Raw genomic sequence first — 21,093 nt, 5'->3', positions numbered from 1 at the left:
GCCCTAGTCAAAGGTGGAGAGAGTGAATTCTTCCTTACACCATCCTTTTTTTCCTATTCAGGCCTTCAATGGATCAGATTAGGTACACTTACACTGGGGAGGGCAATCTGCTTTACTCAGTTCTGACTCAAATGTTAATGTCATCCAGAAACGCCTTCACAGACACACCCAGAATAATGTTTAGCCAAATATCTGGACACCTGTGGCCCTGTCAAGTTGACACATAAAATTAACTATCCCAAGTATGCTTTGGTTAAGGCAGACGTGTGTGTGAGAGTGAGTAGTTGGGAAGTAGGGAGGAAATATAAGGTAGTATGCACCTTCAGAAGGCTTTGATACAGTAGGAAAAGGCATACATAGATGAAAAATCAGTGGATTATACTAAGCTGTGTCTCTCTAAAGTGACAAGTAAATAGGTTTCAGACTAAGCTTTCAGAGGAAAAAGAAACTACCGTAGGAGAGGAAGACAGATTTCATAAGGGAGGCAGAACTTGTTTTGACCTTTGAAGAATGAGGAGAGGTGATTTCTTTTTTTAAACAATAATTTTAAAGTGATCTTTAATAAGTTTTAGGATACATGCGAAGATAATTCATAATATTTATACCAGAAAAGAAAATAGGAAACTGTCTATCCAATTTTATTGAAGCCAGAATAATTTTAGCAATAATTTGGCTAAGAGCAAAGGGAAAATTTACAAATTTAGATTTACTTACTAAATTTACTTACAAATTTAGATGCAATTATTCTCTGTAACATATATATATTTTTTTATGATAGTCAGAGAGAGAGAGAGAGAGAGAGGCAGAGACACAGGCAGAGGGAGAAGCAGGCTCCATGCACCGGGAGCCCGACGTGGGATTTGATCCCGGGTCTCCAGGATCGCGCCCTGGGCCAAAGGCAGGCGCCAAACCGCTGCGCCACCCAGGGATCCCCCCTCTGTAACATATTGATTAATGGAATCAATTAGGTATCAAAAATACATTATATAATAAAGTAAGACTTACTTCTGGATCCACTTGATCTTAGCCAAAAGGCTGAGAAACGATTACTTTCTCGGATCCAAAGGTTGGAAAAAAAAGAAATAATACAAGTTCCACAAACACTCTTTCTCCCCAAATAATTCTGTGAAGCCAGCATTATTACTTTGATACCAAACCAAAGCCACAAACAAAAGTCCCCAGTAAATATAGATGCAACAATACTTAATAGCATTTTAGCAAATTGGATTCCATAATATATAAAGAGGATCATGTATGATAACTCAATGGGGTTCATCTGAGGAACACAAAGTTCATTTAACATTTGAATATCTATCAATGTAATTCACCACAGCAGCAAATGTAATAAGAAAAAATATGATCTCAATAGATGCATAAAAATCCTTTGAGATTACCGTGTGTGTGTGTGTGTGTGTGTGTGTGTGTGTCTGTGTGTGTTAAGAACTCTCAGTAGATTTCAGGGTGGTTGGTTGGCTCAGTTGGCTAAGTGTCTGCCTTCAGCTCAGGTCATGATTCCAAGGTCCTGGGATTGAGTTCTGCATGGGGCTCTCTGCTCAGTGGGGAGTCTGCTTCTCCCTCTACTTCTGCCCCTCCTCTCTGCTTGTGCTCATCTTGTGAACATCTGCCTTTGGCTCTCTCACTTTCTGTCTCTCAAATAAATAAAATATTTTTTTTAGATGTATTTATTTATTTGACAGAGAGAGAAAGAGAGATCACAAGCAGAGGGAGTGGAGGCAGAGGGAAAGAGAGAAGTAGGTTCCCTGTTGAGCAGGGAGCCCAATGTGAGCCTCGATCCCAGGACCCTGAGATCATGACCCAAGCCAAGGCAAATGCTTAACCAACTGAGCCACCCAGGCACCCCTCAGATAAATAAAATCTTAAAAAAAAAGCAAAACTCTTAGCAGATTTCAAGTATACAATACAGTATTGTTACATGATATACATTAAATCTCTAAAACTCATTCATCTTGCCTAACTGAAACTTTGGAATCTTTAACCAATATCTCATTTCTCCCTCCTAAGCCCCTGGCAGCCACCATTCTACTCTCTGCTTCTGAGTTTGACTATTTTATATTCTGCATGTAAGTGAGATCATGCAGTATTTATCTGTATCTGGCTTATATTTTACTCAGCATAATGTCCTCCAGGTTCATCCATGCTGCAAATGGCAGGATTACCTTTTTAATGGCTGAATAATATTCCATTATATGTATACATCACATTTCCTTTGTTCATTTGTCCACCAGTGGACATTTAGGTTGTTTCCATATCATGGATCTTGTAAGAAAGAGGTAATTTTTTTCCTTTTTTTTTAAAAAAAAGATTTTATTTATTTATCTGAGAGAGACAGAGTGGCAAGCGAGGGGAGGAACAGTGAGAGAGGGAGAGAATCCCAAGCAGACTCTGCACTGAGTACAGAGCCCAACACAGCTCAATCTTATGACCCTGAGACCATGACATAACAGGAAACCAAGAGTCAGACACTCAGCCAACTGAGCTACCTAGGCGCCCCAAAAGAGGTGATTTCTAAGTGGACCGAAGCACAGAGGCAATAGTTTGATGAGAGGTAGTTGAGAAACAGTGTCTTAATGATAGATTGATGTAATAGTACCATTCAGTATTTGGATGGTGGTAGGACAGGGCTCCTACATATGCTTGTGCAGGTTTTTCACTATACAGGGGCATTTGAATAAGGAAACTAATGGGGGATGAAACTCAGCTCCACATTCTTTTTGTCAAGTTAAGTACCCTAGTACAGGAGTGTATCCACCTGGAAGAAGGAGTATCTTTTTTAAAAAATATTTTATTTATTTATTCATGAGAGACACAGAGAGAGGCAGAGACACCGGCAGAGGGAGAAGCAGGCTCCATGCAGGGAGCCCGACATGGGACTCGATCCAGGGTCTCCAGGATCACACCCTGGGCTGAAGGCGGCGCTAAACCGCTGAGCCACCGGGCCGCCCAGGAGTATCTTTATAATTCATACAAAAAGTCTGGAGCTGTCTTGAAGGATGGAAATAGATGAATTTGAAATAGAAGGGTGGGGCCAGATTATAGAGAACATTTCTTTGTATCCAGTTTGCTAAAAATGGATGGAAATATGCAGCTTTGATGGTAGTGGTAATTGTGATTATGATTTGTGACCCTATGCTGGAGTTAAACCTAGAGATTTGTCAATGCTAGGAACCATGTCTATCTAGCATGAAATAAATCAATATCTTTTTAAAAATTATATTTGCTTAATGTTTATCTTAAGTAAACTTCATACTGACCCATTTTGCTCCAAAATCAAATCAGCCTGATTTAATTTTATAAGCCAGTCATGGAAAGAGAATCTGTCCCATGACTCCAAAGCATTCTGTTCTGTAGCTCCACTATAATTACAGACAAATGCATCTAATCTTCCTATCATGTGTTCTGAGTTACAGGATTCTCTTTTTTCTTCTGCATTTGATAATGTTGTTATCTTGTTATACTGCATCATTTAATTATTCCCCAAAATAGAGATCTTCAGAAAATCTGCTTAGAAAAAGTGATTTGGTGTTCCCAAATCAAGTCACAACCAGGGTGTTTACACAGAAATTAGTCGTTTTCAGAGCTTTGAGATTGCTGTTTTCCTTAAGGGGTCTCATCCACCACCTAAGGCTGCTGCAGTCTTCCCACAAATAACTTGAGGGACTTACATATATAACTCCAGAGAAATGCACTATGTAGGTATCCTCAGAGACCTACAAGCCCAGGATTCTTTCACAACGAGCATGGCTAAACTCTCTGATATTAACCTGATATTAACCTCCAAATGTCTAGCTATATTCAATTTAATAACTCCATAAACACTTCCTGAGCATCCAGTATGTGTCAAATACTAGGACAGTATTGCAAATGCAAAAAGGAATAGAGCACAGTCCCCACCTGAGGAAGTAAATAATCTCTAAATCTGATCATCAAAAGGCCTGAAATTTAATTTTACTAGCCCTGCTACCTTTAATCAAGTCACTTAGTTTCTGAGCCTCATTTTCCTATAAAACCAATAACATTGAGCAGCTTCCCTATAAGGCATGAAATAACATGAAATAAATAGATTATCTGGGATGAACGACAGTGAAGTCATTCAGTGTTGTCTTTCCCTCCCTCATAACTGTCTGTCCCCTTTGGATCCTTACCTTTACAGACCAAAGAAATTATTTCAGTCTTTCCTAAAATCAGGGCCTTTACATTTTGTTCCATTTTTCCCTAGGCCATTTTTGCTTTCATTATGTCATTTGTTTTTAGATAAGTGGACCTAATATACTTGGTCAGAAATATGAAAGTACTATGACTTGTACAAGATGAGGTCAGAGTGGGGATGTCTGGGTGGCTCAGTGGTTGAACGCCTCCCTTTGGCCCAGGGCATGATCTTGGAGTCCCGGGATCGAGTCCCATATTGGGTGAGCTCCCTGCATGGAGCCTGCTTCTTCCTCTGCCTGTGTCTCTACCTCACTCTCTGTGTCTCTCGTGAATAAATAAATTTAAAAAAAAAATCTTAAAAAAACAAAAAACAAACAAACAAAAAGATGAGGTCAGAGTGTAAGAAAGCCTTACTGTTGGGTTTCCAGTAAACTTTCTTTCTTTCTCTCTTTTTTTAGATCATTTATTTATTTATTCATGAGAGACACAGAGAGGTGGAGACATAGGCAGAGTGATAAGCAGGGTTCCTGCAGCGGGGAGCCTGATGCAGGACTCCATCCCAGGACCCCAAGATCACACCCTGAGCCAAAGGCAGACGCTCAACCACTGAGCCACCCAGGTGTCCCTCCAGTAAACTTTCTGATGATACCCAACATCTTTTAACCTTTCACTCTCGCTCTTTCAGTGGTTTGCCTGTGACATCGTACAGAACCGATGTCTTTTTTTTCCCCTGTCATTTCGGTTTCCTTCACTGGATTGTAGTCGAACACTCATGATCCTGTGATAAAATCATTTTCCCTGAATGTGTTTTCTTACACTTAGTCACATTAAAACTCCTCTGCCACTTTTCTGCCCACGTCCACATCTTCTTTCAGTTTATCCCTAATCAGCTTGGCATTTTAATCCCTGGAAGAGCTCAATGCCATCTGCATACTTGGCAGTTTCCCCTTGTACTCCCTTCCAGATCATTTATATGAATGTTAACTAAGACACCATGCAGCTTGCTTTCTATCTAAGAAGGACCTTAGTTGCAGAGCATTTGATTGAACAGCTTAATCACTGAATTCAGGGCACCTGGGTGGCTCAGTGGTTGAACTTTGGCTCAAGGCATGATCCTGGGGTCCTGGGATGGAGTCCTGCATCAGGCTCCCTGCAAGGAGCCTCCTTCTCCCTCTGCCTATGTTTCTGCCTCTTTCTCTGTGTCTCTTGTGAATAAATAAATAAAATCTTTTAAAAAAAATCACTGAATTCATATCAAGGAGTAGCCACAGAACTCTTTATCCAGAAAAGTGTTCACTTATTCCTGTTGTTTGCTTCTTATTCCTAAACCAATTATCCATAACAGACATATCTCTCCACATATGGAAAGAAAGTTATATGGTTCGTGAATTAGAAAACAAGTCCGAATTTGAGTGAAGAATTCCTTTACCAATCTTAAGGCCCTACCTGACTATCTTAGGTCTCATTTATATCTCCAGAACATCTTTAGTAGGAGTCCTATACCACTTTCTATGACTTCATTATATCCTCTTAGTTAATATCTTTTTAAACATCTTTTTAAATAACTGTCATTTTCCAGCCAGCTTCAAAGTTCCTAGGCCTAATCAATCAAATGATTGAGTTCCCAGATGAGTGTTACGCAGTTTGTTCTGTACCGGTAAAACCAAATTCTGATATCTAGTTACTGCATCAGCTTCCCAAATGATCCCAAGGCCTGGTGTGGTCCCTCCAGTCTTTCCCACATTCCAGATAAGGTAGTCTCTCAGATTTTAGACACAACTGATTAAGTCACCTCCTGGCTTAATGTTTTTGACAGCATTTTTGGAGACAATTGAGAAAATTTGAATATAGACTCAGTAAAGTTGTTAAAAGTATTTGCCAATTATTAAATAACAAATTAACTATTAAAAAGTCATTACCCTAATATAGGCCAATTTGTAGATTAAAAGTAGATTAGAAGTTACCATGGACTGGGGGCAGGGGTAGGTAGGTATGGGCAGTTCTTGCATAATGGCTACAGAGTTTCTATTTGGGAGGATGAAAAAATTTTGGAAATAGTGATGATGATTGCACAGCACTGTGAATGTATTTAATGGCACTGAATTTTAGACTTAAAAATGGTTAACAGGGTCCCCAAATCACCTGTCCCCACCAAATTACCTAGATAACCTTCAAACCATCCTGAAAATTTACGAATTCGGCCTGAGATGTAAAGAGAGACCAGCTGGAACGCTACAGTGAGAAGAGTTCGCGCTTCTATCAAGGTAGGAAGACGGGGAAAAAGAAATAAAGGAACAAAAGGCCTCCGAGGGGGAGGGGCCCGCGAGGAGCCGGGCTGAGGCCGGGGCGAGTGTCCCCAGGACAGGAGAGCCCCGTCCCGGAGGAGCAGGAGCTGCACCAACCTTCCCGGGCGGGCGGAAAGGGGCTCGCAGGGAGTTGGAGCAGGACCCAGGAGGGCGGGGATGCCCTCGGGCTCCCGGGGACACTAACAGACACCTGCGAGCGCAGGAGAGTGCTCCGAGCTCCCTAAGGGCTGCAGCGCGCACGGAGGGACCGACCGGAGCAGCTCGGAGGGGCTCGGGCGGCGGCTCCGCGGAGGGGGCTGCGGGGCGGGAGCGCGAATCCACCAGCGCAGGCCCCGGAGCACAGGGCGCCGGGACACAGCCCAGGATCCGGCCTCCCCCGGGACAGGCAGAGGCCGGGAGGGCCCAGGACAGCGAGGACGCTCCTGCCCCGAGCTGAGCAGATCAGCGGCCCCGCCCCGGAGCCTCCAGGCCCTGCAGACGGAGAGCCGAGAGCCCCGAGCCCCGTAGTTCCTGCGGAGGCTGAATCCAGGCTTCCAGAGTTGCCATAGCAACTGCGACTGTTCCTCCTGGGGCCCCACGGGGTAAACAACCCCCGCTGAGCCCGGCAGCAGGCAGGGGCAGAGCAGCTCCCCCAAGTGCTAACACCTGAGAATCAGCGCAACAGGCCCCTCCCCCAGAAGACCAGCTAGACGGACCAGTGATACTCCCCGTGTTCCAATACAACTTGTTTTTGGCCACTCTGCACTGAGCAAAATGACTAGAAGGAAAACCTCACTTCAAAAGAAAGAATCAGAAACAGCCCTCTCTCCCACAGAGTTACAAAATCTGGATTACACTTCAATGTCAGAAAGCCAATTCAGAAGCACTATTCTACAGCTACTGGTGGCTCTAGAAAAAAGCATTAAGGCCTCACGAGACTTCATGACTGCAGAATTTAGATCCAATCAGGCAGAAATTAAAAATCAATTGAATGAGATGCAATCCAAACTAGAAGTCCTAACGACGAGGGTTAACGAGGTGGAAGAACGAGTGAGTGACATAGAAGACAAGTTAATGGCAAAGAGGGAAACTGAGGAAAAAAGAGATAAACAATTAAAGAACCATGAAGACAGATTAAGGCAAATAAATGACACTCTAAGGAAGAAAAACCTACGTTTAATTGGGGTTCCCGAGGGCGCCGAAAGGGACAGAGGGCCAGAATATGTATTTGAACAAATCCTAGCTGAAAACTTTCCCAATCTGGGAAGGGAAACAGGCATTCAGATCCAGGAAATAGAGAGATCCCCCCCTAAAATCAATAAAAACCGTTCAACACCTCGACATCTAATAGTGAAGCTTGCAAATTCCAAAGATAAAGAGAAGATCCTTAAAGCAGCAAGAGACAAGAAGTCCCTGACTTTCATGGGGAGGAATATTAGGGTAACAGCAGACCTCTCCACAGAGACCTGGCAGGCCAGAAAGGGCTGGCAGGATATATTCAGGGTCCTAAATGAGAAGAACATGCAACCAAGAATACTTTATCCAGCAAGGCTCTCATTCAAAATGGAAGGAGAGATAAAGAGCTTCCAAGACAGGCAGGAACTGAAAGAATATGTGACCTCCAAACCAGCTCTGCAAGAAATTTTAAGGGGGACTCTTAAAACTCCCCTTTAAGAAGAAGTTCAAGTAACTCTGAACGTGAATGGGCTTAATGACCCCATCAAAAGGCGCAGAGTTTCAGACTGGATAAAAAAACAGGACCCATCTATTTGCTGTCTACAAGAGACTCATTTTAGACAGAAGGACACCTACAACCTGAAAATAAAAGGTTGGAGAACCATTTACCATTCAAATGGTTCTCAAAATATACCCTAAAAACTACAGAACACTTCTGAAAGAAATTGAGGAAGACACAAAGAGATGGAAAAATATTCCATGCTCATGGATTGGCAGAATTAATATTGTGAAAATGTCAATGTTACCCAGGGCAATTTACACGTATAATGCAATCCCTATCAAAATACCATGGACTTTCTTCAGAGACTTAGAACAAATTATTTTAAGATTTGTGTGGAATCAGAAAAGACCCCAAACAGCCAGGGGAATTTTAAAAAAAGAAAACCATATCTGGGGGCATCACAATGCCAGATTTCAGGTTGTACTACAAAGCTGTGTTCATCAAGACAGTGTGGTACTGGCACAAAAACAGACATATAGATCAATGGAACAGAACAGAGAACCCAGAAGTGGACCCTGAACTTTATGCTCAACTAATATACGATAAAGGAGGAAAGACGATCCACTGGAAGAAAGACAGTCTCTTCAATAAATGGTGCTGGGAAAATTGGACATCCACATGCAGAAGTAAGTGGCAAATTTTTTATATATTTTGTTACGTTAAAAAAATAAATCACCACCCAGTTAGAGATAGTACTTAAAATTTTATAGAAGGAATGACATGATATTTGGGATTTGTTTTAAAATGCTCAGACAATTGGGGCAGCCTGGGTGGCTCAGCGGTTTAGCACCACCTTCAGCCCAGGGCGTGATCCTGGAGACCTGGGCTCAAGTCCCATGTCACACTCCCTGCATGGAGCCTGCTTCTCCCTCTGCCTGTGTCTCTGCCTCTCTCTCTCTCTCTCTCTCTCTCTCTCTCTCTCATAAATAAAATCTTAAAAATAAAAAATATATTTAAAAAATAAAAATAAAATTGCTCAGACAATAGTCTCAACAACAGTGACGGCGATAGATGGAAAAGATTGGCAAAATGTTGATAACTATTGAGGGTAGTTTTTTCATAATAAAAACATTAAAAAGAATTGGAAGCTAGCCATTAAGTCCTAACTATTCAGCCTGACATCTGAACCCTTTGCCAGTTCAATGCTTCCATTTCTTGGGACCTGCAGCTCCCACTGCTCTGCCAACAGTCTCCTTCCCTGAAGTCAGGAGGTCTGCTGCTGTGCTCTGTGTTCAAGTAGCCTCTCTGCCTTTACACTCAGCCATTTAATTCAAGTCTGTTCCTCCTTCTCATGTGGCAAATTCCTACTCAACTCTTTAAGACTTAGCTCCCTCTCTGGAGCCTTCCCAGACTTCTGCAGGCAAAGAAAACTCCTTTGAGTTCCAAAAGTGCCTTGTTGGTACTCCTGTTACAGCTTATACCCTATATTTACGCATATACTTCCTGTCTATATTTCTGTTCTCCACAAACCTGTGAGCTTCTTGAAAGTAGAGGGAACTTATTTTTCATTGTACATGTTTCTGTGCTGAATGAAACTTCTGTTGTTTTAGTTGTGTGCTTTAAATAATTTTTAAAGGAAGATTGAAAGTTGGGCATATGAATACTAGTTATAAAGCTTAAGAGTTGAAAGGGACCTTAGCAATGACCCATTTTGGTAATGGATATCATTCTCCTGTTCTAGATGGTGCTTTCACTACTTCGCAACTGCTAATGCATTTATTACAGTTCCAGCACCTCCTACTGGATACTCAGTAAATTGTTGCTGAACTTACTGACAAATCATAGCCTTTCTTTCTAAAGATTGCAAAAAGCTAAATATCTAGCTTGAGGGACACAGACTTTCTAAAAGAAACAGTGAATTTTCACACATAGTTAGTCAAAGTGGCAAATAAGTACCTGGAGAGACATTCCTGAGTCAGTGGGGTTGGTTGCTATTCAGCAAGCTAAGTGAATCGTGAGCTGGGACCACAGCATGTCTGCAGTACATATCTTGCCAGTGGGTGGCGACAGGACCTCACAAACCTCAAGACCAGCCGGCCCAATTTTACCATAGGGTGGGAAATAGGAATCCTCTAGTATTTCTGGTGTGCTTTCTAACTTCTTGATGCCTAGAGATGCTTGACTGGAAGAACACGCCAGTAAGACGGTGAGTGCCAGAAGCTAAGCACTGTATTGAAGATAAGTATCCAGACCAGTGCCAGGCATTTACTAGGTGCTAGACTAGTGCCAGAGCTCTAAGAATGCTTGTTAGTGCTTTCATATTCTAGCTTGAGGTTTTTTATCCTTATACAAACCTCAGGCACCTAGGGAGGATTTACCCTATAGACTGTTTTTAGGCCCTTTAGTTCCAGTGTGGATGGAGATTAAGAAAAGATTTTTGTGTAGGGAAGGACAGGGAAGAACGAACATGACACCCTCAGGTGTTCACATACGAGAAGAGAAGAAGAGGCTGGGCCTTTAGAGACAGGCTCAATTCACTGAGTCCTGAAGGTGGCCCCTTCTAGTTTTCTACATTTGTCCAGCCAAAACTATCACTCCTGCCTCGGTGTCCATCGAAAGATGAATGGATAAAGAAGATGTGGTATATGTATACAATGGAATATTACTCAGCCATTAGAAATGACAAATACCCACCATTTGCTTTGACGTGGATGAAACTGGAGGGTATTATGGTGAGTGAAATAAGTCAATCAGAAAAGACAAACATATGGTCTCATTCATTTGGGGAATATAAAAATTAGTGAAAGGGAATAAAGGGGAAAGGAGAGAAAAATGAGTGAAAATATCAATGAGGGTGACAAAACATGAGAGACACCTAACTCTGGAAAACGAACAAGGGGTAGTGGAAAGGGAGGTGGGCGGGGGGTTGGGGTGACTGGGTGATGGGCACTGAGGGGGGCACTTGGCAGGATGAGCACTGGGTATGCTATATGTTGGCAAATTGAACTCCAATAAAAAAAAATCACTCCTAACATCTCGAGTCAATAAGCAAGCCTTGATTGTGATCTAGGTAAGTACATAGCTCAGTGAAGGAGTTGGAAATTTATAGATATGATCATTATGTTTGTATAGGCCTTAGCTCAAATCATATAAGCTATCAATAGGACATAATCATTATTTAAAATCATAAATGTTCTGGAAAATCCAGGGCTCACATATGGATGGATGGTCCTTACTCTGAGCATTATTACATAATCCAGTTGTCTGAGCTGAGAGTGGGAGAGGGATGTCCCAGGTTATTGGACAACTGAGTTTGAAAGTTGGTATCAGATGATAATGCTATGACCAAATATCGTGAGCAGACAATAAATGGGATGAAAGTTCAGAAGAGGAAGAGGCCGTGTTGGCTGTGGTAATAGTAAAACAATTATAATACCTGGTACATAAATGTTTGTTGCATTTTGCTAATAGTACTTCATATTTGCATAGCATTTCAGAGTTTCCAAAACAATTTCATGTCAGTTATTCTCATGTGACTTTATTAAGTCTTCACAACAACCTGTGAGTATGGTATTAATAAATGAGGTAAAATACATAAAATACTTGGAATATTGGCTAGTGCATAGTGAATGTTTGCTTCAGTATTACAATTATTATTAATCCTATTTTATACATGAAGAAACTGAGGCTCAGAGAGGCAATACTTGCCTAAAGTCACTATGCCTGAACCCAACCCCACTAGCTCCTATTTCTAGACCTTTCTCCATTATCCTATGCATAAAACAGGGAAAATTTAAGTTAGCCTTGTCTAAGTTGGGCCAAGTTTTGAGGCAGCCTTAGCAGAGAAGTCCCTGAAATCCTTAGCCTCACAAGCCCTAGTTGGATAGGAATTGGTGAGCATATTCATTGCCTTGAATAAGAAGAGTTAAATCTAGAAGCCTCTACTCATTTTAGCAGTAAGGTAATATGGTTCCTTGACTGGCCCATGAAGGAAGCTGCAAGCCATTAAACCCACATAGATCCTCAGCTGCTAGGCTTGTTAAGAAAATGTTACAATAGAGGGAAATTGACAACACAGGCACCATAGATATTTTTAGTCTGTGCTTCAAGGATGTACATCTAAGGTTCTTTTTAGGATGGAGCAAAGAAGGTGAATTTAGGCTGATTTTACAACACTGCCAGTCAGAAAGTCCTACTCTGAGCCCAGTTTATGTAAGGAACTGTGGGGGTTGGGAGAAGGAGAAGGGAACTAAAGGAGGTGAAGTAACTTTCCCAAACTTTCAAATACTGAGAAGAATGGTATATTTTTCTTGGGGGTGGCATGGGGTAGGGGGCAGTGTTGCAATATCAGTAAAAACTGTAACTGTGTCTGTTCCTTGCACCAACAATTCTGCAATAAATTGTTTATCTTTCTAATGTACAATATGGTAACTATAGTTAATAACACTGTATTGTATACTTGAAATTCTCTAAGAGAGTAGATCTTAAGCATTCTCACCACAGGCACACAAATGGTAACTATGTGAGGTGACAGATGTGCTAATTAACCTGAGTGTGGTAATCCCATTTCACAAAGTATAGGTAAATTAAGTCATCACAATGTACACTTTATTTTTTTTTAAAGATTTTATTTATTTATTTATTCATGAGAGACACACAGAGAGAGGCAGAGACACAGGCAGAGGGAGAGGCAGGCTCCATGCAGGGAGCTCCATGTGGGATTCAATCCTGGGACTCCAGGATCATGCCCCAGGCCAAAGGCAGGCACTAAACCGCTGAGCCACCCAGGGATCCCCACAATGTACACTTTAAATACATACAATTTTTTCAATTATATCTCAGTACAGCTGGAAAGAATATTTATCCTGTGAACACATTATTTTTTTTCTAGGGATATATATATATAAAGATTTTATTTCTTTTTCATCAGAGACAGAGAGAGAGAGAGAGAGGCAGAGATATAGGCAGAGGGAGAACAGCTTCCATGCAGGAAGCCCGATGTGGGACTCCATCCAGGCATTCCGGGATCATGCCCTGAGCCAAAGGCAGATGCCTAAACCCTGAGCCACCCAGGCGTCCCCCCCCAAATAAATAAATATATATATATATATTTTAAAGATTTTATTTATTTATTTGAGACAGAGTGCACAAGCAGGGGGAGCAGCAGAGGGAAAGGGAGAAGCAGACTTCTCGCTGAGCAGGAAGCCTGATGTGGGTCTCAATCCCAGAGTCCTGGGGATCTCTCACATCATCTCTCACATCTCTCACATCTCACATCTTCAACCTGAACCGAAGGCAGATGCTTAGGCAGATACTTAATTGACTGAGCCACCCAGCGCCCCTGGATACATATATTTTTAAGATTTATTTATTTGTTTTAAAGAAGAGGGGGAGGGGCAGAGGGAGAGAGAAAGCACACTCCATCAGCATGAAGCCCAATGCACGGCTTGATCTTAGGACCCTAAGATTATGACCTGTGCTGAAACCAAGAGTCAGAGGCTTAACTGATTGTGCTGCCCAGGAGACACTCCTATGGATATATTCTTAAATGTTATCCATTATAGCATCGTTTATAATGGTAAAAACAACCCAAAAACTGAAAATCTAAACACTCACCAATATATATTGCTGAAATTACTGTATGACCCTCGAATGGAATTTCATGCAATTATTAAAAAGAAAGAAATCCATTAGTATGTGCTGAAAGCATATCACTAAGATGTATTTCTGAGTGCAATAAAAATCAAGGTTCAAAAAGGAAGAGTTTATGTAGCATGATGATGTATGTTAGAAGGATATAGGTGCAGGCATTTTCCCCACACTGGAAGGATTGCTTACAACTGATAATTGGGATTATATGTGATGAAAAAGAAATGGGAATTGAGATACTTATTTTTTTATCGTATTGTTTTATGTACTTTTGAAGGTATATTGATTAATTTCACCATATGACCTTTGTGTTTTTGTTGTTGTTTGTTTTAATTTAAGCCACTGCCTAAGGTCATAGAGCCAGAAAAAGGTACAGCTAGGATTCCCACCTAGACTGTGATTTCAGAGCCATGTGATTCACAATTCCCCTGGATTCTAACACACTATATCCTAACAGTGCTCTCTTAGTATCAGGATTTTTCATGAAAAAACCTGGAACCTAAATTTCCAAACACTACAGCTAGGAGAATGTGCCCTATTCGCCTGCCATCTTTGACTCCTTTTCCATAAGATTGTGCTCAGCCAACAGAGGTCAGTGACCTGTAGTCAGGAAACACAGACTAAAATTTTCAACAGGACAGATTACCTTAAGGAAAAGGCATTAAGATCATTGGAGAGGTGGGGGCGGGGAAAAGGCATGAAAACAGTATCCTTAGCCAACTTGGTCAATGGGCAGATGCAGGAAGTGGCAGATAAACCAAGCCAGAATCTATAAATATACTTCAACATCAGTGTTTTAAACTCACAAAATAAGTTAGCGAATTAAAATACTTGGCAACATGTAAGCCAAGATAGATATAAACTCTTAGTTGTAAGCTTAGCTCCTATGAACTTTTCTGTGGTTTGGCCATATTATTTTACTTCTTCGGGTTTTAATTTCCCCATCGGTCAAACAGAGAGTACTATCTGCCCTGGCTGTTTCACTAAGTTGTGAGGAACAAATAAGGCAAGGAATGTGCTTTGAAAGTGCAAGGTATCATACAGAATGAGAGGTTGTTGTTAATGTCTCTGAGACTTACCTCACGGAACAAGAGCTATTTTGAGACAGGAAGCATCAGAAAGCATTGCTGGTAAAAAGGTAGACATATCTCATCAATACAAGAAAGGAACCTCCAGGGTCTTTTATTCCATTTCTCCTTTTTAAAGTCCCGGATAAAAGCATACAGAGCCCAAGATCTATAGAGGAGTGATAGTGCCATGTATAGACTATCATTTAAATCCATAAATAAAGAAATAAGAACAGTAGCCAAAGGGACAGGATGGGGTACAGGCCCCTTGCTGGAGGGGATTGCTGAGCTATAAATGTTGAACAGGGTTCTGGAAGCAAGCTGATGAAGCTTAGTGAAGTATTGGGGCAAAGGTTGAGGGATAGTCTTCAGTGATGATGGCTGAGTGCCTCTGAGGAACAATTTGAGGATGGCCAGGGACTTGAATAGGACAAATGACAACTTCCTAGAACGGACTGTTCCAGAACCCAGAGAGGAAAGGAAATAGCCTGGCCTCATCCTGGGTAGTTCACAGGAACCAGGGTGGGAAGTATTTGTAGTGGAACTAGTGCTCGCAACATTAAGTCCCTTTGAGCGGAAGAAGGAAAATGGAGAAAAAAACATGCAGTGCAACACACAAGTCAGTTTTTGTAATGGTGGGAGTGAAGATGGAGAGAATGAATCAGCAGAGGGAGAAAGTACTATATAGTCCCAGGAGCATAAGACTCAAACTTGGTTGTGAATATTGGCTCTGTCACTAACTTGCCATGTGACCTTAAATAGGCTATTTTTTCCCGAGTCTTAGTTTCCTCATCTCAGAAATGAAGACCTTTATCCCTATATAATAAGTTGTTATGAGGATTAAATGAGATGTTCTTGAAAGCAATTTTCACACAATTCCTAGAACATGATGCCCAATAAATGTTTATCCCTTTATTTTGGAGAGAGGCTTTTAGAAACCTCCAGCGAAACATAACTAATTTGAAATTTCAAGGCACTGGGAAAGACCAACCTCACTAGCAGGTATAGTGCGGAAAGGCCCTTTTACACATGGAGAACTAGTGTAAGTGGATAGATAAGAAAATCTTGTGGGAAATGGGGAGATTAAAGGTAAAGTAGGAATGGGTATCAATATAAACATAAACATGGTCCACTGACAAGGGGCTCTGAAGCTCCTGAGGCATTAATGTGAGGTTCCTTTAGGTCTGTGACAATATAGGAAAATAATAAGTACTGTATAACTCAGACTGAGTAGTTTTCTTAACTGAAATTCAGAAATACAGTATAGGTTTTCTGTTCAATTATAGTAACTTTCCTCAGCCTCCTAATTTTTAAAATTTCTTTTCCGGTATAATTAACACTTTGTCATTCATTGTCCTTTAATCCTTACTTTGTTGGTTATATTTGCCTCTTAAATTATTAATTGCCTCAAATCCTTTTTGAAAGTATACATATGAAGCAGTAAAATCTTAACAGTTTCTTTAAAAACTAAAATTCCAGGATGCCTGGGTAGCTTGGTGGTTGAGCATCTGCCTTTGACTCAGGTTGTGATCCTGGGGTCCTGGGATTGAGTCCCGCATCAGGCTCCTGCAGGGAGCCTGCTTCTCCCTCTGCCAATGTCTCTGCCTTTGTGTGTGTGTGTTTCATAAATAAATAAATAAATAAATAAATAAATAAATAAATAAATAAATAAAATCTTAAAAAAAAAAAAACACTAAAATTCCAAGGGTGGAACCCAACTAAAAAATCAGAGTGAGTTGTAGGATGGGGGAAGATAAGAAAAGTATAGAGATGTGTGAGACTGACCTGATCTTTACCAGGAATCATATTAGGGAAACTCCTATTTCTAGACTTCCTTTTTTTTTTTTTTAAGATTTTATTTATTTATTCATGATGACACAGAGAGAGGGAGGGAGGCAGAGACACAGGCAGGGGAGAAGCAGGCTCCATGCAGGGAGCCCGACGTGGGACTCCAGGATCACGCCCTGGGTGCTTAAACCACTGTGCCACCCAGGCTGCTCTCTGGACTTCTTTTGTAGCCCAAAGATAAAGGGTATTATCATAAAATCCCAAAAGCTGGGAGTGAAATAGTGCATTGGATTATTTTATGGATGGGTAAACTGAGCGTAAAGGAGAAGTGCTTTGCTTGAGGCTGTCTCATCATGATCTACTAGTTGAGTTACGGTCCAACCCTATCCCAGGTCTCTTGACTCTCATTCTGGGGTTCTGTCTGCTGTGATCCTTTTCTTTATGATAGTAAATTTCTGATCTCAAATACTTGTACAAAACTAACTTGTGTGGGTTGTTTTCTTTTTCAGGGCCAAGTGCTTCCGGGGTAAAAAAGTCCTTGGAGATTATGACATCAAAGTGGAACAGGTAATTACCCTGAGGCCCAGTGTTACATCTGCGTCATCATTGTTCTCTCGACATCTCAGAGTGAACCATCTAGTTCTTCAGAGTCGTCACTGGATTCCAGGCTCTCCATCTCCTTTCCCCCACCCCTTTCCCTGGGGCTTTTCTCTCTATGAGATATGGCCATGAAGGCTGCCTTTCAACTTCCCTGATTTCCTTTCATGGTCCTGTTGTCTGTAGAAAAGCGAGGAATGTGGTTTTTAGGGCCTCTTGTAGTGCAGGATTCTCAGGCTAAGGAAGACCTTAGGAGAATGTCTTCCTGGGACACTTGGCCACATCTCCATATTGTTGGTGACATAATATTCTTGGGTTGGCATATAACTGTCATTCAGTTATGCACCTGCAGTAGTGCCTACTTGTCATGAAGCTACACTTCAGAGAGAATTTTTTAAAAACACCTTCTTCATTTAATGTAGTAAAGCCCTGAAAGCCTCCCCTCCCTTTTTTTAAAATTTTCCTCTACCCTTTGCTTCATGATAAATAGAGAAGTCCATTTGGGTGGAGAAGGGGATGTCCAGTTTCAACAATGCATGTATTTTCTATGTAATAATAGAAGTTATTCATCATTCCTTACACAGTGTGCTATAATTTACAGAGTACTTTCCCACCCATTATTGCATTTATCTCTTAAAACAACTTGTTAGATAGTCAGGGTTGATTAAAAATTATTCCCACTTTATAGATGAAACAATCTCCCCTCCCACCCCTACAGGAGGACAAGTGACTTGCCTAAAGTCCATGTTGCTAACTGGGGGCAGAGCAGAAGTAAAACCCAGTTGCCATACTAAAATCTGGTGTTTTTATGTTGAAACGGACAGAGGACATGCTGCCCCAGTTTGCACTTCTACTCCTGTAGAAAGGCAGCACAGAGGAGTCAGAAGACCTGAGCTTTGTTCCTATCTCTACAAACAATAAGTTTTGTTTGTCCAGAAAGTCATTTAACTGCTTCTTTATAAATGGGGAGAATTATCTTTGTCCTTCTTGCTTCAAAGACTTGCTATGAGAGTGAGATGAAATCAGTTTGTGAAAGTGCTTTGAAAACTGAGTAAATGTTTGATGGGAGGGATGCTGTTGTTCTGTGGAGAACTTGGTAAAGCCAAGACTATGGCCTTAGTTCCCTACTATTTTTATTTATTTATTTTTACAATTTTAACTGTAGTAAAAAAATGTATATATAACATGAAATCTACCCTTTTATCCCCTACTGTTATTTTCCAGGCAGAATTTTCAGAGCTCAACCTGGTGGCCCATGCAGATGGGACCTATGCTGTGGATATGCAGGTACTCCGGAACGGCACAAAGGTTGTCCGGTAAGGTTCCTTCTGTCCTCAGTGTCTTGGCCTTCAGAGTTATTGTCTCTGGTTTGCAAAGGTGGTTTCAAAGTCAAGTGTTGGAGCAGGATGGGATATATTGTACAGAAGTTAATGATGTGTGCTATGTAGAAGTGGTAGAGGAAGGCAGAGAAAACTAGCTACTGCTCTCAGAAAGTTCTTAATCCAATGGTAGAGAAAGAACTCAGGACTAATTCAGAGGTAATCAGATTCCTATCAGAGGGTTCTAGGATTCCAGCGCCACTTCCACCAGTGTGATTTTTGTGCTTTTATCTCTGTGTATATTTACCCTGGAAAATAGGATTCCATTGCTTTAAAAAAAGGTTTGAAAATTCTAGTTCAACCTATTTTACATTGATTTGCTTAGATTTACTCAGTGAGTCAGTAGAAGAGCCTTGTGTTTCTATGTGAATTCTCTTAACTCCCAGCCCTGTATTCTTTCTATATTCTTCAGTCCTGGGAATTCTGATAGGAAAGTCTAGGTTGGAAGGGACATTGTATATGGAAGAAAAATTTGTAGTTACAGGCACTTACATGCCGGGTGGTATGCTGGGTAACTTATAGATGTGATCAAGTTTAATACAACAGTTTTGTGAGGGAGATAATGAGAATTCCAGATGGGAAAAAATGGTTTCCACAGTGTCATTTTTCCCAGGGGCTCAGCATGGTATCAGGTTTTCAGATATCAGAATCTTGCTCCAGGAAGAATCTTCACTTCATCCTCTTCCCTACCTCAGTCTGCAGCATCCTGACACTGAGGTCTCCGATGTCCAACAGGGACTGGCTCAGTGACAGGGAAGGCAAAGTTCAGGTGTCTGGAACCTAGCAACAGGAAATGTAAACTCATCCATCCTAGAGATGAGGACAGAAAAAGAAATGTCCATCCAGGTGGGGAGTGAGCTCAAGAGAGAATGATGGGCCCCTACAACTGTAGATAGAATGAGTCATAGGGATATATGCATACAAGCAGGTGGTGACAGAAAGTTCCATAGCAGGGTGCCAGGAGGGATCTGGCAAAAATAAGGCAGGCCCTTCCAGTTATGAGTATAGGAACTTAAGACCTGGCCAGTGTAGGAAATCTAGGGCTCAGTTCCTAAAACTGCCATGTAAGATTTGACTTTGGCTAGTTTCCCAGAACTGGTGCACAAGGAGATCAGAACAGCTCCAGTATATACCATCCTGACTTGATGCTAAGTTACTTGAAGAGGGCATGGGCATGAGGTTTAAGGAGAGCTTCTTCCACCCCCACTTTAAAAGACCAATCTCTGAGCCCAGGTGGTACTGCAGCTGTACGTGGGGGGATGGATGGGTGCCTGAGCAAAGAACCAGGTAGGTATTTATATTGTGTGAAGCTGGCAAGCTCCAGAGCCTTGAGGGAGAATGCTGCCACAGAATGGACTCTCTGGGAAGGTGGCGTTCCCCTGGAGTAAGGGCATGAGCATGGAGCAGCTGAGGAGTTTTGCTGGCTAGAGGAGAAATGCAGGGAGCCTTCCCATGCATGGGGAACATTCTGTACTCCCAGTGCTTCCTGTAGCCATTGCTCAACCTCAGTTCTTCGAAAAATATTTGCACCCCTCCCTAGCGTACACTTTGGAAGAATAACATTGGAAAGTTTGGCATCTGTTCTCAGCCAGCCTGGACCCTTGCTCTCGTGGGGACCTGATGAGGGCATTGCCTATTTTAAGGAGCAGCTTTAAAGAGTCAGAATAGGATACTGAGATCAGGAATCTCCATAGCAGGGTGGTGAAGTCAGGCAATATGTCTTCATAGTCTACTGGGACCCTCTTGGAACATGAACTCTGAAGCCACAAGAAACTTCTGCTCTTTTATTGCCCCATAGGGACCACATAAATTCTTGTTCACTTAAGGTGTGAGGGTCTGAAAATGTTTCTTCCCTCCTGAGGGAATTTGTACCTTAGAAAAAGACAATGCTTAATCCAGAGGAATGAGAGCTTCAGACATCTGTTCCTTGAATCTCCTTTAAGAAGTGCCATAATACCTAACCGTCTAGGGCTTTGGAAATAGGAGGTAAGTTGGCATATGACCTGAGGTGCTGGTTGATGGGAAACTTGCCTCTACATTTTTACCAGGTCCTTCCGGCCAGACTTTGTGCTTATCCGGCAGCATGCATTTGGCATGGCAGAGAATGAGGACTTCCGCCACCTTATCATTGGTATGCAGTACGCAGGCCTCCCCAGCATCAACTCACTGGAATCAATTTACAACTTCTGTGACAAGCCATGGGTGGTGAGTGAGGTCCCCTTCCCCCCAGGTTAAAGGGTAGGATCCAGGTCCTGTATCTCCCAGTCCCCCAGGAGGCACCGCTGGTAATCAAGATGCACTAGGCACAGCTGAGAGGATGTGAGAGGAGCTTCAGATGGGACATGGGGTAGGGTGGGTGAAAAAACATTATCATGGGCTGAGGTATCTTTGCTGCAGAGTGGACCTTTGGCCTCACAACAAAGTCACACAAAGATTCTGTAAAGAAGTCCTTATAGGTCTGCAAGTGATGCCCTCAGTCATAA

At 41.8% G+C, this 21,093-nt stretch overlaps 1 protein-coding gene across 1 annotated transcript in view; it reads left to right on the top strand.

Annotated features, from left to right (window-relative positions):
- The window catches only part of SYN2 (synapsin II), a 205,057-nt gene that overhangs the window by 141,027 nt on the left and 42,937 nt on the right, over positions 1-21,093 (top strand). Inside the window, exons 2-4 of the mRNA XM_055343437.1 lie at positions 17,144-17,201; positions 18,456-18,547; positions 20,659-20,815. Of these exons, the coding sequence (XP_055199412.1) occupies positions 17,144-17,201; positions 18,456-18,547; positions 20,659-20,815 (307 nt within the window). The remainder of the gene's footprint in view (positions 1-17,143; positions 17,202-18,455; positions 18,548-20,658; positions 20,816-21,093) is intronic.

Source organism: Nyctereutes procyonoides, unplaced genomic scaffold, assembly GCF_905146905.1.
Source record: "Nyctereutes procyonoides isolate TBG_1078 unplaced genomic scaffold, NYPRO_anot_genome, whole genome shotgun sequence".
NCBI lineage: Eukaryota > Metazoa > Chordata > Mammalia > Carnivora > Canidae > Nyctereutes > Nyctereutes procyonoides.
Note: the sequence above shows the minus strand (reverse complement) of the source record. Positions and strands in the feature narration are given on the sequence as shown.